The sequence below is a fragment of the Molothrus aeneus genome, chromosome 1 (genome assembly GCF_037042795.1).
Source record: "Molothrus aeneus isolate 106 chromosome 1, BPBGC_Maene_1.0, whole genome shotgun sequence".
NCBI classification, from domain to species: domain Eukaryota; kingdom Metazoa; phylum Chordata; class Aves; order Passeriformes; family Icteridae; genus Molothrus; species Molothrus aeneus.
Genome location: NC_089646.1, coordinates 91,871,066 through 91,883,447, shown reverse-complemented (window position 1 = coordinate 91,883,447; position 12,382 = coordinate 91,871,066). Strand labels below are relative to the sequence as shown.

Sequence of the window (12,382 nt, the reverse complement as noted above, 5' to 3'; positions counted from 1 at the left end):
ACATGAAAAGGAAAAGGTTCATCAAGCTTCATCAAAGCAGATAGTCAGGATGTCTCTGCTTAAATTCCAGCCAAGTCAAAGTGACACTGAGGTAACAGGCTAGGAGACATAAAAGTAAATCTAGCAATTTTGATTCCTCATGTATTTTAGTGAAGATAAAGGGAAGTTTTCAGAAATTACCTGTAGTCAATTAAGTACTGGTTATGTTTATTCTAAAGAATTAATATAAGTAAAAGTAGAATACTTTTTTTTTGTTTATTATAGCTGAATTTATTTTAGAGACATTTTTCTAATTTATTTAATCTGCTATCCCTGCAAAAGCTTGTCCCAGTTAATGGTTTCAGCCTATAAATTTGACTATAATTTAAATCCCCAGTAATCTTTTGGAAGATGAAAGACAAAGCCAAAGTGGAGGAACAGCTCTGGGCAAATGCCTTATGGCTGGTTTCCATGCCTCATCTGTGTATCTCATGTGGCACCTCAGGGTTAATGAACAATTGTGTGTGAGATGTAACTATCTGTGCCCTTAGGAACTAAGCTCTTCCTGTTGTATTTTTTAAAGAAACAAGACTCTCCTTATCCCTATTTTAGTGTGGAAAAATACTTCTCCAGTTTTGTCTACTTAGAAAAAACCCAAAGAAAAAAACAAAGGAAAACAAATGAGCAATATTCAGATGAGGTGTGTGCAACTGCACAAGATGAGGAATTTGCAAACTGCAAGCATTTGGTAGCCAGCATTAACCTGGTATACATCCTTTGTGGACTATGCCATGCAAGTCTTGGCTCGATGACAACAAAACCCAAGATAAAAATAAAAAATATCTAATATAGATAAGAGGTTCAAGTCAAAACCTTTCGACTCAAACCCATCATATGAGTGTTTTTCATGTAGTTTATAATTTTGTGTTCTTATTTTGCAAAAAAAACTTTCTTAAGTTGCGCATTTGACTAAAATATTTTATTTTTATTTCTACTCTTGAAGACCTTAGGATGATTCTCTGTCTTCTGTGTTTTCTTCCTCAGGCAAGAATTGCTAAGGAGGATACAACAATGCATTTTCCTCAAAGAAAAGTATCAAGCATCCTTTCAGAAAATTAGGGAAGAACTAAAGGAAAATCCAAGTGACAGACAGTTTGATATCAGGTAAATAATTCACTCCAATATTGAATCATATTGATGAGTACAATTTATAAATGAGATGTTTTTATATCTGCTGGCTAAAAGGAAAGTTAAATATTCAATTAAAATTAAGTACTTTCTATAATCAGAAGATGACTCTGCAGAGTGAGTTTTTAATTTTTATTCAGGAATAAACCAGGTTTTTGCCAGTCAGTTGTTGATTCAGCACATGTCCAATAGGACTTCAGGGGAATTTAGGCATTTGTTAACTGAGTGCAAATGTATATGCATGGTATGAAATACTAAAAAATTTGAATAATGAACATAAGTGAAAACATTCTCAGGGAATTCAGTCAGCTTTGAGCTGGGTTCTCTCTCACTATGCCAAGGGGTGTTTTACCTGTATTGACACTTAAATAATGGGGCATTTCTTGGTATTGTACATTCACGTTTTCTTCTCCTGCAAACATCTTATTTGAAAGAGTTACTCCTGTGAAATGTGGTAAAGGCTTTTAATTGTCATGTAAGGATTAAGCAATTTTTTGGTTAATATAGGTGAGTTTAAAATTTTTTTGTTGATATGTAATCATTGCAGTATGATGTTTTTGGGTATATATTTAATTTGATAGCAGCTCTGGTAGAATATATGTGGGTTAAATAAAAATCTGTTGCAAATAGATTTTCATAGAAATCCCTCTTTTTTATTGCTAGTGAAAACTACATATTTGGAAAATTTGAGACCTTCTGTAAACGTTTGGAGAAGATTTCAGATATGAGCAGTACTATGGAAAGCCTTTTAGAGCTTCAGCGTATAAAAATAGAAGGCATTGACAAGATCACTGCTCAATACCAGAGCATTGCTACAAATACAAAATCCAAACAGTATGATGTTCTGGACCATAGGGAAAAAGAGGTACTTACATTCAGTGTGACAATCACTCTGTTAATTCTGTGCTTTTCACTGGAGTTATGCTAAGAATACTGAATATTATAAAATTGCATATATTATTTTGTAGTAACAATAATACAAATACTCTCATATCTTTTAATGCAATTTGAAAGTGTTAGGGCAAATTTGTTTTTTACTTCAAATGCTTTTGTTAACTTTTTATAAACTAGGTTTTGTGTGATACATAATTCCACAAACTAATTTTCCTAAGCCTAATTGTTTTGAGATGCATATATTTTGGACTGCAGAGTGAGAACTAATTTAGGTATATTAACACACCAAATACAGTTTGTGTAATTATAAATGTTACTCAGTATTATGAAAAATAATAGTAATGGCAGTGTTATAGCAAAGTTAGTATGGGCACATCATTGCGCATTTTAGAGGGAGAAGGGAATGATATCACTCCCAGTGCCACACAGAATTATAAAAACTAAACTGGCTTTTCAAATGCTCCAGTTCAATGTTTTAATCCTAGACATGCTGGAAAATGAGCTGCTTTTATTGAGCTATAGCCTGCTTGTTTTGCAGAGTTAGCGGCCTCCCAATAGAAGTTCTAGAAGTGTTTACTTACTCTCCTGCCTTCCTGAACTAAAGCTTGCCACTGTCATTAAGTTCCCTTTAAACATTAACCTCGAGAGTGCTTTTGGCTTTCTTCTGATTTTGATGGCTTGTCATTCTCTAATACTTGCTATGTGTTTCTCTAATACTTCCTGCGTGGCTCCTTTCTGAAAGAGGAAATGGGCTGTTCACTGGAATTTGGAGGGGTTAAAAAATGGCATGGCTTCTCTACACCTAAATGTTTGGAGCAATATCTATTATCTACTGTCTTCCCAAGCTTGTGCAGTTCTCTCTTTGGGAGAAGTTTACATTGAACTCTTTTTGTTAGACCTTCAGTATTTTGGACTCTTAAGAAAAAATTGTTGTAGATAAATGCCCAAATTACTTGTAGGAGCTGCCAAGTTTGGTAACAACCTCCATTAGTCTGCAAGGTGCTCTAGAGATCCTGCCAGTTTGCTTGCCTTCAGTGGGTTTCATACCTGGACAGTGAGCTGAGCACTCTCCTGTGGCAGGGCTGCAAGCAGCTGGTGAGTGTGCTTTGCTCTCTCTGATGAACTTACGAGTTTTCCCTGGCCTGTCTGTGTTCCTCTGTGCTCCTTTGTGCTCATGAAGATGAGGCTTTAATTATTTAACCTAGCACTGCTTATGTTTTGTTTGCTTTGCTTGGAGTGTAAATGCCTTTGCTGCTAGTGTTGTTCCTGTTCTTTTTAATGCAGTGCTGAACCCACACACTGGGTAGATAAAACAGATTCCTGAAAAGCTTCACAGAAAGGATTTTTTTTTATAAAATGAAAGCAGCATTATAGATAATTTTTTTCTTTGCTTTTATTCTAGTTTGAAAAAGATTACCTTGAATTTAAGAACCAAATTGCAGCATTGTATGAATCTATACAGGAATTTGTGGATTCCTGGTTTAAGAGCACCTTAACTGTAAGTAAGGTACCAAATGCAAACCCCTGCTTCTGGTGCTTGGAAAGGCCGAGTACCCATAGCTCCTACTGAACTGCTTCTTTACTGCCAGTGTTCTGTACTGTGCTGGTGGCTGCCTGAGGTGATGTTGGAGGACATCAAACCTATTACAAATGTTCTAGAAGTTGCTTACAGAAGTGCTGTAAAGGAATGTTCATTCTTGGTGCCAAGTGTATGTTCCATGTTTCCATTTATATAGGAATTTTATAGCCCCATATTTTGAAGTTTGTTTTCTTTCTTCATCCTGGTGTTTCCTGTTGCATTTCTAAGTTATTCCTGTTTCACTGGCATGAATAATGAAATAATATCTGCCATCTGTTTCCTTAATATCAGTATTGTTCAATGGCTCATATCTCAATGATGATATATGAGATGTTAATGAAGTGTGAGTAAAGATGTAGGTGTTCTACCAGAAGTGTTTGCTAAAAAAAAAGGGGAGAGGATTTGAGAGTCAAAAAAACCCCAAATGGTAGTGATAACAGTTTATTGGTTTATACAGTGGTAAGTATGTCCTGTGTGGGACAAAATATGGAAGTAAAATTCACAAACTTGTCTGGATGGATTTTTTCTGTATTTCTTAGAAAACAACTTACAAATTTACATAGCATATTCTAAATTAATATAATAATTTATGGACAATGACTTTGTGAACTGTTGTCTTCTGAAGCAAATGCTCCATCTTCCTTTTTAGACTGAACAGATGCTGGGATTTCTGATGAAGCTTGAAATAATAGGAGAAAATAATATTGATCTAAATGAGAAATATACCATTGTTCTTCAACAGTACAGCCAAGACTTAGAGTTTATTCAAAAACTCTATCAGAAGGAAAAGGAAAATCCACCTATACCACGTAATATACCACCAGTAAGAATGAAGTTAAAGAGAGAGAAAAATTACTTTATTTCTTGAGTATTTCAAGTTAATGAAAATCTAACCTCATATCTTCTGTGTTTTAGGTAACAGGGAAGATTATGTGGGCCCAGCAATTATTCAGAAAAATTGACCATCCAATGATGTTCCTTAAAAAGAAAACCACACTTTTGAAGGTTGGAAATTAGCAGAGGAGGATCTATCCTAATCTTTCAAGGATGTTATTAAAAGAAAGACAATTTACTTATAGACTTCTACACTCACTATTTTAGCAGCTTGTATCCAAGCTCATCCAACAGTGGAACCATTTGTATACTTTTTTCAGTTGGCCATTAGTGCCTTGTATATGTCACAATATAGACTTTGTTCTGTGAACAAGTTTGGGACAAAAAATTAGGAAAATAGTTATGTTGCTTAGAGCAATTGCATACTACATAATAATTGAATTCCTAAATATATTGCTATGTTTCTGTGTCTTATCTTGTCTCTAAAACAGCATAATTTAGAGATTTCTATTTCTTTTGTTTTCCTGTGGAGGAGAGGAAAAGCCTCATGGAGGGCCTTTCTACTGCATTAGACTCATTGAATTGTTTGAGTGGTGCTTTTTCTTTTTTTCCTCCCTCTAAATTGCAGACAACGGAAATGAAAAAAGTTATCAAGAACTACAATAAAATGGCTGCAGTTCTTTTGGAATTTGAGATTATTTATCATAGGGCCTGGTGCAGGTTTGCTGACCAGGCTAGGAATGCTCTGTGTGCTTCCTTACTTGTCAGGCACCCAGAAACCAAGGTAAATATGATCTATTCTTTGCATTGCTGTTACATGATTTAGTATTACACGTGCTACTTAATCATATCATGGATAGACAAGAAAGCATTGAAGTAACCTTAACCCAAATAGGGCTAAAAAATGAGCTACTTGAGTTGAAATATTTTTTCCTTATGTGTATATTTATGATTTGCCTCATAATGTTTCTTCTTCATAAGGCTTCTGTCTTATTTGAGGTATAAAAGGGGCAGTACTCAGCAAATACATATCTACTACTGACTAATCTACTTTAGCTATTGTTTCCTTGGTCATTTTCTATGTTAACTAAAATTTTAGTCAAGGAAGGAATTTTTTGTTGGGTTGTAGTCTTTTCTGCAGTGATCAATATCACTGTGTTGAATATATTGCAGTAATTCATTAATTTGCTTTCAAAATTTATTGCTGAGGCAGAAAATTTTACCATTCTTATGTCATAGATTTTTTTTCCTGTTGTAGAAATTATGGTTGAAATGTGGCATTTTTTGTACTAATGATTCCATAATGGACAACTAGAACATAGCTTTCAAATTTATGCAGCATCTTAAAAACATCTTAAAAGCAACTTTAGTGCCCTCAAAAGTGTAGAGATTAACCTTCACAATATTTCTCCCCAATTACTGATGGAGAAACTGAGATGAAAAGGCAAATTAACTTCCAGAGAATGTAGCTGCAGAACTAGAATTAAACTTGGGAAGTCTTGGGAGCCAAGAGATTAGGCCACAGTGAAAGAGTCACAAGAAATTGAAATCAGTGTAAGATATTGATTGATTAATACTTTAGGAAACTCATATATTTCTAGAGGATGCTGAAGAAGAGATAAATATTTTAAAATTCCTCTCCAGTCATTTACATGTCTTTGTGTGATCCAGTTACATCACACTACATGTAAGTACCAAACTAGTGTCTCATTTTCTATTTCTTTTTTTCACTGCTACATGAAGGAGTTATTTGTAAACTTAGACCCAATGGTCCTGGAAGTACTTTATGAGGCAAAATACCTGAGAAAAATGCATTTTGAAGTTCCAGATGTTGTCCTTGGCTTGTGTGCAGATGAAGAACAGATTAAAAGACATCAAAGGGAGTGAGTGAGCACTTTTTGGATTTGTTTCTCATCTGCAAATGGAAATCCCTACTTTTGAATCTGTTGCATATATTGCTTTTGATTTATTTTAATTTTTATCTTTGATGGAATTTAATTGAATTTTAATTGCTTTCCCCTGTATTTCCATATTAACATGCAGTTGTTCCTATTTAGAGACATATCTCATTACTTGGAAATGCCTACATGTTTTTGTTTTGTTACTTCAACAGCTGCTCTCTAAGTAGAGCTCCTAGGTACTGCTATTATTATTGTTAGAGTGCATCTGTGCACTCTAATATATCAATTACACTCCAAAATATTGCACTTAGCATCAGAAGTTTTTCTTTTTCCTGTTTGTGAAATAAGCTGGAATTAACCACTTGATTACTGCACAAACCAAACATTTGAAAAGGGAGTATGTTGCCTAAATTATAACTTTGTCTCTCATGTTGAACATCTAAATTCACTTTTGTTGATTTAAAATAATTTCTTTCTGTTTCTTGTAACAGTCCAAATCTCTGCTGCGAAAGTTCTTTCATTCACAGGGATGCCAGTTGTTAATTCTAGAACTCTCTATACAGGGATGTTCAGTCTTAAAAAAGCAGTGTTTTGTGAGGACTGTTCTTCATTTCTTAATTAGAATTGGACAAAAAGGGATGAAATTTAAAGAGTTTCATAAATACTTCAACCCTTTCTCTCTTTTTCTGTTGTTGAAATTTTCAGTCTTACAATGCATTATTTTTCATTGATTTTCTGTGGAGTGTTTAAAGACAACTAACCATAAAATTTTAATGTGCAAGACAAACTCTGCATGCTACAGATCTCCAAAAAGCAGCAGCCCCAAATTTTGCCATCCAACAGGAAAAAAAGTACAGGAAATACTTGCATTTAAAAAAGAAAGCCAAACTTATCTTCTACTCTAAAAAACTTTCATACTGACTACCCAAGCAAAGAAGAAATATTTAGAGGTGTAGATTTTTGGCTAACAACATTAAAAAAACAGTTCTAGGTATAATGTGAATGTGTTATCTCAGTATATGGTTTGTAACAACGATGTCTAAAGTAATGATTTTAATCTGGTCCAAAACACAGCTATTTCTGTGTTTGCAGCAGTTCTTGTAAGGAACCCATTATGTATCTGACCTTTGAATTATGTTTGCATCTAATTCTTGTTTATGCAGTTTCTTTGTGCAGCTCCATTTTCATGGAACTGTATTGGTAAGCCTTGCTTCAGAATTTGGATTCTTTTTCTTTGGGATTTGGGATTCTAAGTGGTTTGTATGTAGATTTTCTTATAAGCAATGTAGTTTCTTGCCATATCTTGTGAGATGGAAAGATGGAAACAAAAAAGCCATGTTTTCAATTTTCTGTTTCTATTTTTTTTTAAATTGTAAATAATTTTTCTTGGGAGAAAAATTCTGTCAGTTGATCACTTTGCTGGAGGTACTTATTTCTTCAGTCTGGTTCTGATGTTGGTAAGGACAAAGTGGCCTGGTAGGAGTTAGGAAGAGTTGGGAAGGGTTCTATTTTTAAGATGGGATCAGAACTTGCAAATCTTATTAACAGAAAATGTGTCCAAAATTTTGTGTATTTCAAATATCTGAATTAAGCACATTGGGAGCATGTTCATGTCTTTCAGACTCCAGAACCTGTTGATCAGTTACAAGGAACACCTGAATAGAATCCCTGTCATGCTGAAACCACTGATGAAGCCATGGATAGAACAAATTGAGGGTGCCTTTACCCCAGGCCTGATGCAGCTGTCCTGGACTTCTTTGAACATCAATAAATGTAGGTAATAGGAGAAGTGGTGAGCCATTCACACTGTGAGGTGTCTGCATTTATTTTTGCTTCTCTGTGAAAAATGTGTTTGTGGACTGATCTTTTCACTTTAGGTGGATAATTTTAGCCCAACTGCAACAAGAATGTGAGACAAGATATTGGATATGGGTATTTTAATAATATCTTTTCTATAAAAAACCTCTTCAGAATTTATGCTGAACATCCTAAAAGTGGCATATCTGAAGTCAAGGTTGCAGATTTCTGCCTAAATACTATTTTTTTCAAAGAAAACATTTATTAGGCATTGAGATTTTCAACACAACCAGTAAGACACAACCTTAACCCTATCAAATACAGCATAAAATTGATTAACTGTTGTAAAATGTCATTGAAATGGGCATATATAAAACCATCACCAGGACTTTAATGTTGCAGTTTCATGAGAAAACAGTAACTCATGCTTGTAAATTAGCTTTTCAGTTGAGGTTGACTGATGTTAGGCTTTCCCTTCTTCAAAAGGAAAAGCAGCAATATAAACAGGAGCAGGTACAGTCTAAATCTGAAAGTGCAATGTGGCACAGGTTTGTGCAGCTGTTTATTTATGACTCTGCCATGTGGCACTGGTGCACAGGGTTCTGACCAATGCTTAAGGCAGGGCTGGTCACCTTTCAGCTTTACTTGGCCTTTGCCTGACCAGAGCACAAGAACCAAATGGCAAGGGTTTCTTATATTTGTTTTCTAGCTCTAAAATGAATTTTTGTGTTCAATGTTTTGCATTTTTTAACACGTTTTAGTAACACATGATAAGGAAAGTCTTTACAATAGTATTTATTTATTTATTTATTCATTTAGGTACTCTCTGCACTGCGTTAAGTATTTGAATAGGTATAATTCAGGTTGTAATGGTTCTTTGTATCACCATTGGTTCTGGTGGAAACTGTCCCTGTTGAACAATTTAGATGTAATACAGGGCTGTTTTAATCTGAGCTGTTTCCTGCTGCTGAAATGCAATTACACCTAGAAGGGAATTCTTTTCTCGAGTGTATGCACTGTGTCTTTTTGAAGACCGGCAATGTCTGACATGCCCAAAATGTGTGTTGGAGACCTAAAAATTAGCCCCTGGTTTGGTGTTCACAAAATAGCTCTTACCTGCCAGAAGTGTGCTGAACTCAAGCCTAATGTCTTATGTGTCTTTTTTCCATTTAAGAGAACTCCATCTAGAAATATAGGAGTCCGTAGTTGCCTTCTAGACTAAAACTCAGGAGACACCGTAGAAAAATAGATTTAGGGCTACTGAATTTATATATTAAAAAAAAATCTAGGGAATTTGTTGGACTGCTTTTCTGTTTTAGACAATAAAAAGTCAAGTTTCATCATTAACTTCCTAGTAGCAAGAAATGACATTTCCCACTTAAAACATCAGCACTTGGACAGCCCTGTCACACTTCTGTGCCTTAGATTTTGCGGTGATTTCTTTCTACATATAGTAGAAGTTTACATACATATATTTATATATATAAAATTTTATGGTAATAATAGTGACAAAGGACATAAGGTGCTGTATTTCTTTCTATTTTGCAATGGAAGTATGAAGGGAAGAATTTTTTCAGTCTATTCAGAAACAGCAGAAGCAGTTAATTTTATCTTTAGTTTAATAAACACATTTGTTAAAGCAATAAGTTTATCTGTTTCTAAAGTAAATTAGGTCATACATATGAAAGAAGAAATCTAATGGTTTAACAAGTCTTGGCTGGGGGAATTTTAGTCATTTAATTTATAAGTTAATTGCAATGGTGAAGTACAGTACTTTGCTATGCATGTATGTGTGAGAACCAAAATAATTTTTGGGCACTGGCATCCTTTATGTTTTCTGTTCTGTTTTGTTGATCCTTTCATTACAATGTTATTAGCAAAAAGAAGAGATATTTTGAAGAATATTGGTCTGTTTATTATGAGATGGTTGGATATAAAGATTAATAAATACAGCAAGTCCATCATGTTTCAGGCCTTCATTTCATATTTCATTGCCATTAAATCCTCATTTTATTATAAAGCCTGGGGGGAGGCAGGAGTGGATGGGAGGAAGGGGAGATGAGACTTAGGAGGTCTGTGTTTTGCATTGATTTGTTTTCATTTTTTATCCTTGTTTAGTTATTCAGAATGTTTACAGTACCCTGAGGGAGTTGGACTATGTAGTCAAAGCAGCGTCCGATACCCTGGAATGCAGAATTGAAAGAATTCTGAAGGACATGTCAAACACTGCTCTGATAGTTTTGCCAGAAGATGAACCAATAGATGTGACTTCTTTCTTGGAACAGATAGAAAAGCTTGCTGCCTCTACTGCTCCCAAACTGTCTCAGTAGGTTTCTTAATTGCTTGAAAGCCATTTTTGGGAGGGTTTATTTACTTACTACTTTTGTATGCATAGAGGTTTTACTTTTAAAACGTTATTGTAACAGAGTACTAGTCTAGAGAAAAGTGATAGTCTTAGGATGCAGGGGAGAAACTTCTAAGTATCTTGAGCACAGCAGTTGTAAAATAGCATAGTATTGGCATTTAGCATTTATTTAGCCTTTCTTACATTTTTTCTTATAGCATTCTAATAAGTAGCAAGAAAAATTAAAATGGATAAGACTTGAAATCTCATCCACATGTTAATTGCTTGTTTCTTAATACTTCTTTTGTTTTTATTTTAATCATTCTGATTTCACAGCTTATCTTACTGCCTCATCATGATAAACGTGATTTATTAGCTATAGCTGGAAAAAACAATTAAAAAAATTATTATGAAGTCCAGTTGAATCAGATATAATAGGATCTGACAAATGGGTTTGATTTTAGTCAGCAAGTTTTAAAATCTCTACATGCCCAAGGAATAGGAACAAACAGAAAAACATTGAAAGGGCATTTCCCTGCACACAAGTGCAGTGGGACAAGGGGTGTGTGCCTGGGAAATAACAAAGGGTATTCCTTATGTTTGATTCCCTATGGGTGACTGTAAGGTTCTTTTTGTAGGCAGAGCCAACAAGTGGAATGCTCTGTGTATGAACTTATAGATATTCTTAAGCACAGTCTAAAAGCAGATGCTGGAAGAACTCTGGAGGTAAGACTTCTACAATGTAAAAAAAAAAAAAAAGCCTAGTCAGATATTTGATATTTCATTTATGTGCTGAATAATTTGGTTATTTACCCAAAAATATTCATTTCACTGTTCAGGATTCCTTTGCCTGTACACATTTTGACATGAAACAGAAAACACGCTGCCAAGAATGCTTGTCCTGTAGCTACTATAACCTGATGGGACAGCTTTGTCAGAAGAATACTGACTCTTTGATCAGATGTGAGTCTGGTTTTTTCAGATATGTTTAATTTTTTAAATAAAACTTTAAGATTTTTTTACCCCCAAGCTTATTATGGTAAAACCAATTTCTCACTTAAATATTACATTTATTTAGGCATGAAGATTTCTTTGGAGTCCTTAAGACATCGACTGCATGTTATTGACCCCAGGTATCAGACAACTAAGTTTGTAGAGGCACACAGGGTTCCTTTGTTCAGAACTGAAATTCAACTGGCTATTCCAAATATTGTCTTGAGACCAAGTCTTGAAGATATTCAGGTAATAAAATAATTTGACATCTCAGTCATCTACAATAAAACATTTATAAATGCATTGTTTTAAAGCAGTATGTGCAAGTTTTAAGAGTGCAGGTTTATATGTGCAGGTACAAGAACTAAAAGGAAGGAGAAGGAAAGGTAAAAAGCCACTTGAGTTCATGATGACAGTGGGTACTAAGGGCATGGAAGCACGGATCAGGTTTGTTATACAGGCTATTAAAAGGAACTGTTTCTATCAAAACTCAGTAACTGAGTAATTCACAAACCTCTACTTAGAGGCAAACATTTCAAAATGAGTGAAAAAGTAAAAATGAATGCCATCAGTACAGCCTGACTTTCTAGTCTCTTTTAACTCTTTCAGAATTTAAAGTCAGTTTAAAGTATCATTCATAAATTCAGCAGTAGTGAAATGTAAAGAAAAATATTACCAGCCTAAATCCCTAAACTGAAAAAATTTAAACACTCTTTTAAACTTATACTAGTTTAGCAAAATTTTTACACATATTTGCAATATCCTATGATGTCTGAAATTATTCAGAGTATTAGTTGTTTATGGTGTTGATTTCTGGACTTTTTATTTAACATAGTGACTGTCAAGATCAGTAGCTGAGTTATTTCTCAAGTT

At 34.4% G+C, this 12,382-nt stretch overlaps 1 protein-coding gene across 1 annotated transcript in view; it reads left to right on the top strand.

Annotated features, from left to right (window-relative positions):
• LOC136563371 (dynein axonemal heavy chain 5-like) overlaps positions 1-12,382 on the top strand; it is a 149,426-nt gene that overhangs the window by 16,169 nt on the left and 120,875 nt on the right. Inside the window, exons 14-25 of the mRNA XM_066560715.1 lie at positions 1,024-1,143; positions 1,831-2,032; positions 3,464-3,559; positions 4,290-4,463; positions 4,556-4,645; positions 5,103-5,258; positions 6,218-6,357; positions 7,997-8,148; positions 10,291-10,498; positions 11,155-11,242; positions 11,356-11,479; positions 11,595-11,758. Of these exons, the coding sequence (XP_066416812.1) occupies positions 1,024-1,143; positions 1,831-2,032; positions 3,464-3,559; positions 4,290-4,463; positions 4,556-4,645; positions 5,103-5,258; positions 6,218-6,357; positions 7,997-8,148; positions 10,291-10,498; positions 11,155-11,242; positions 11,356-11,479; positions 11,595-11,758 (1,714 nt within the window). The remainder of the gene's footprint in view (positions 1-1,023; positions 1,144-1,830; positions 2,033-3,463; positions 3,560-4,289; positions 4,464-4,555; positions 4,646-5,102; positions 5,259-6,217; positions 6,358-7,996; positions 8,149-10,290; positions 10,499-11,154; positions 11,243-11,355; positions 11,480-11,594; positions 11,759-12,382) is intronic.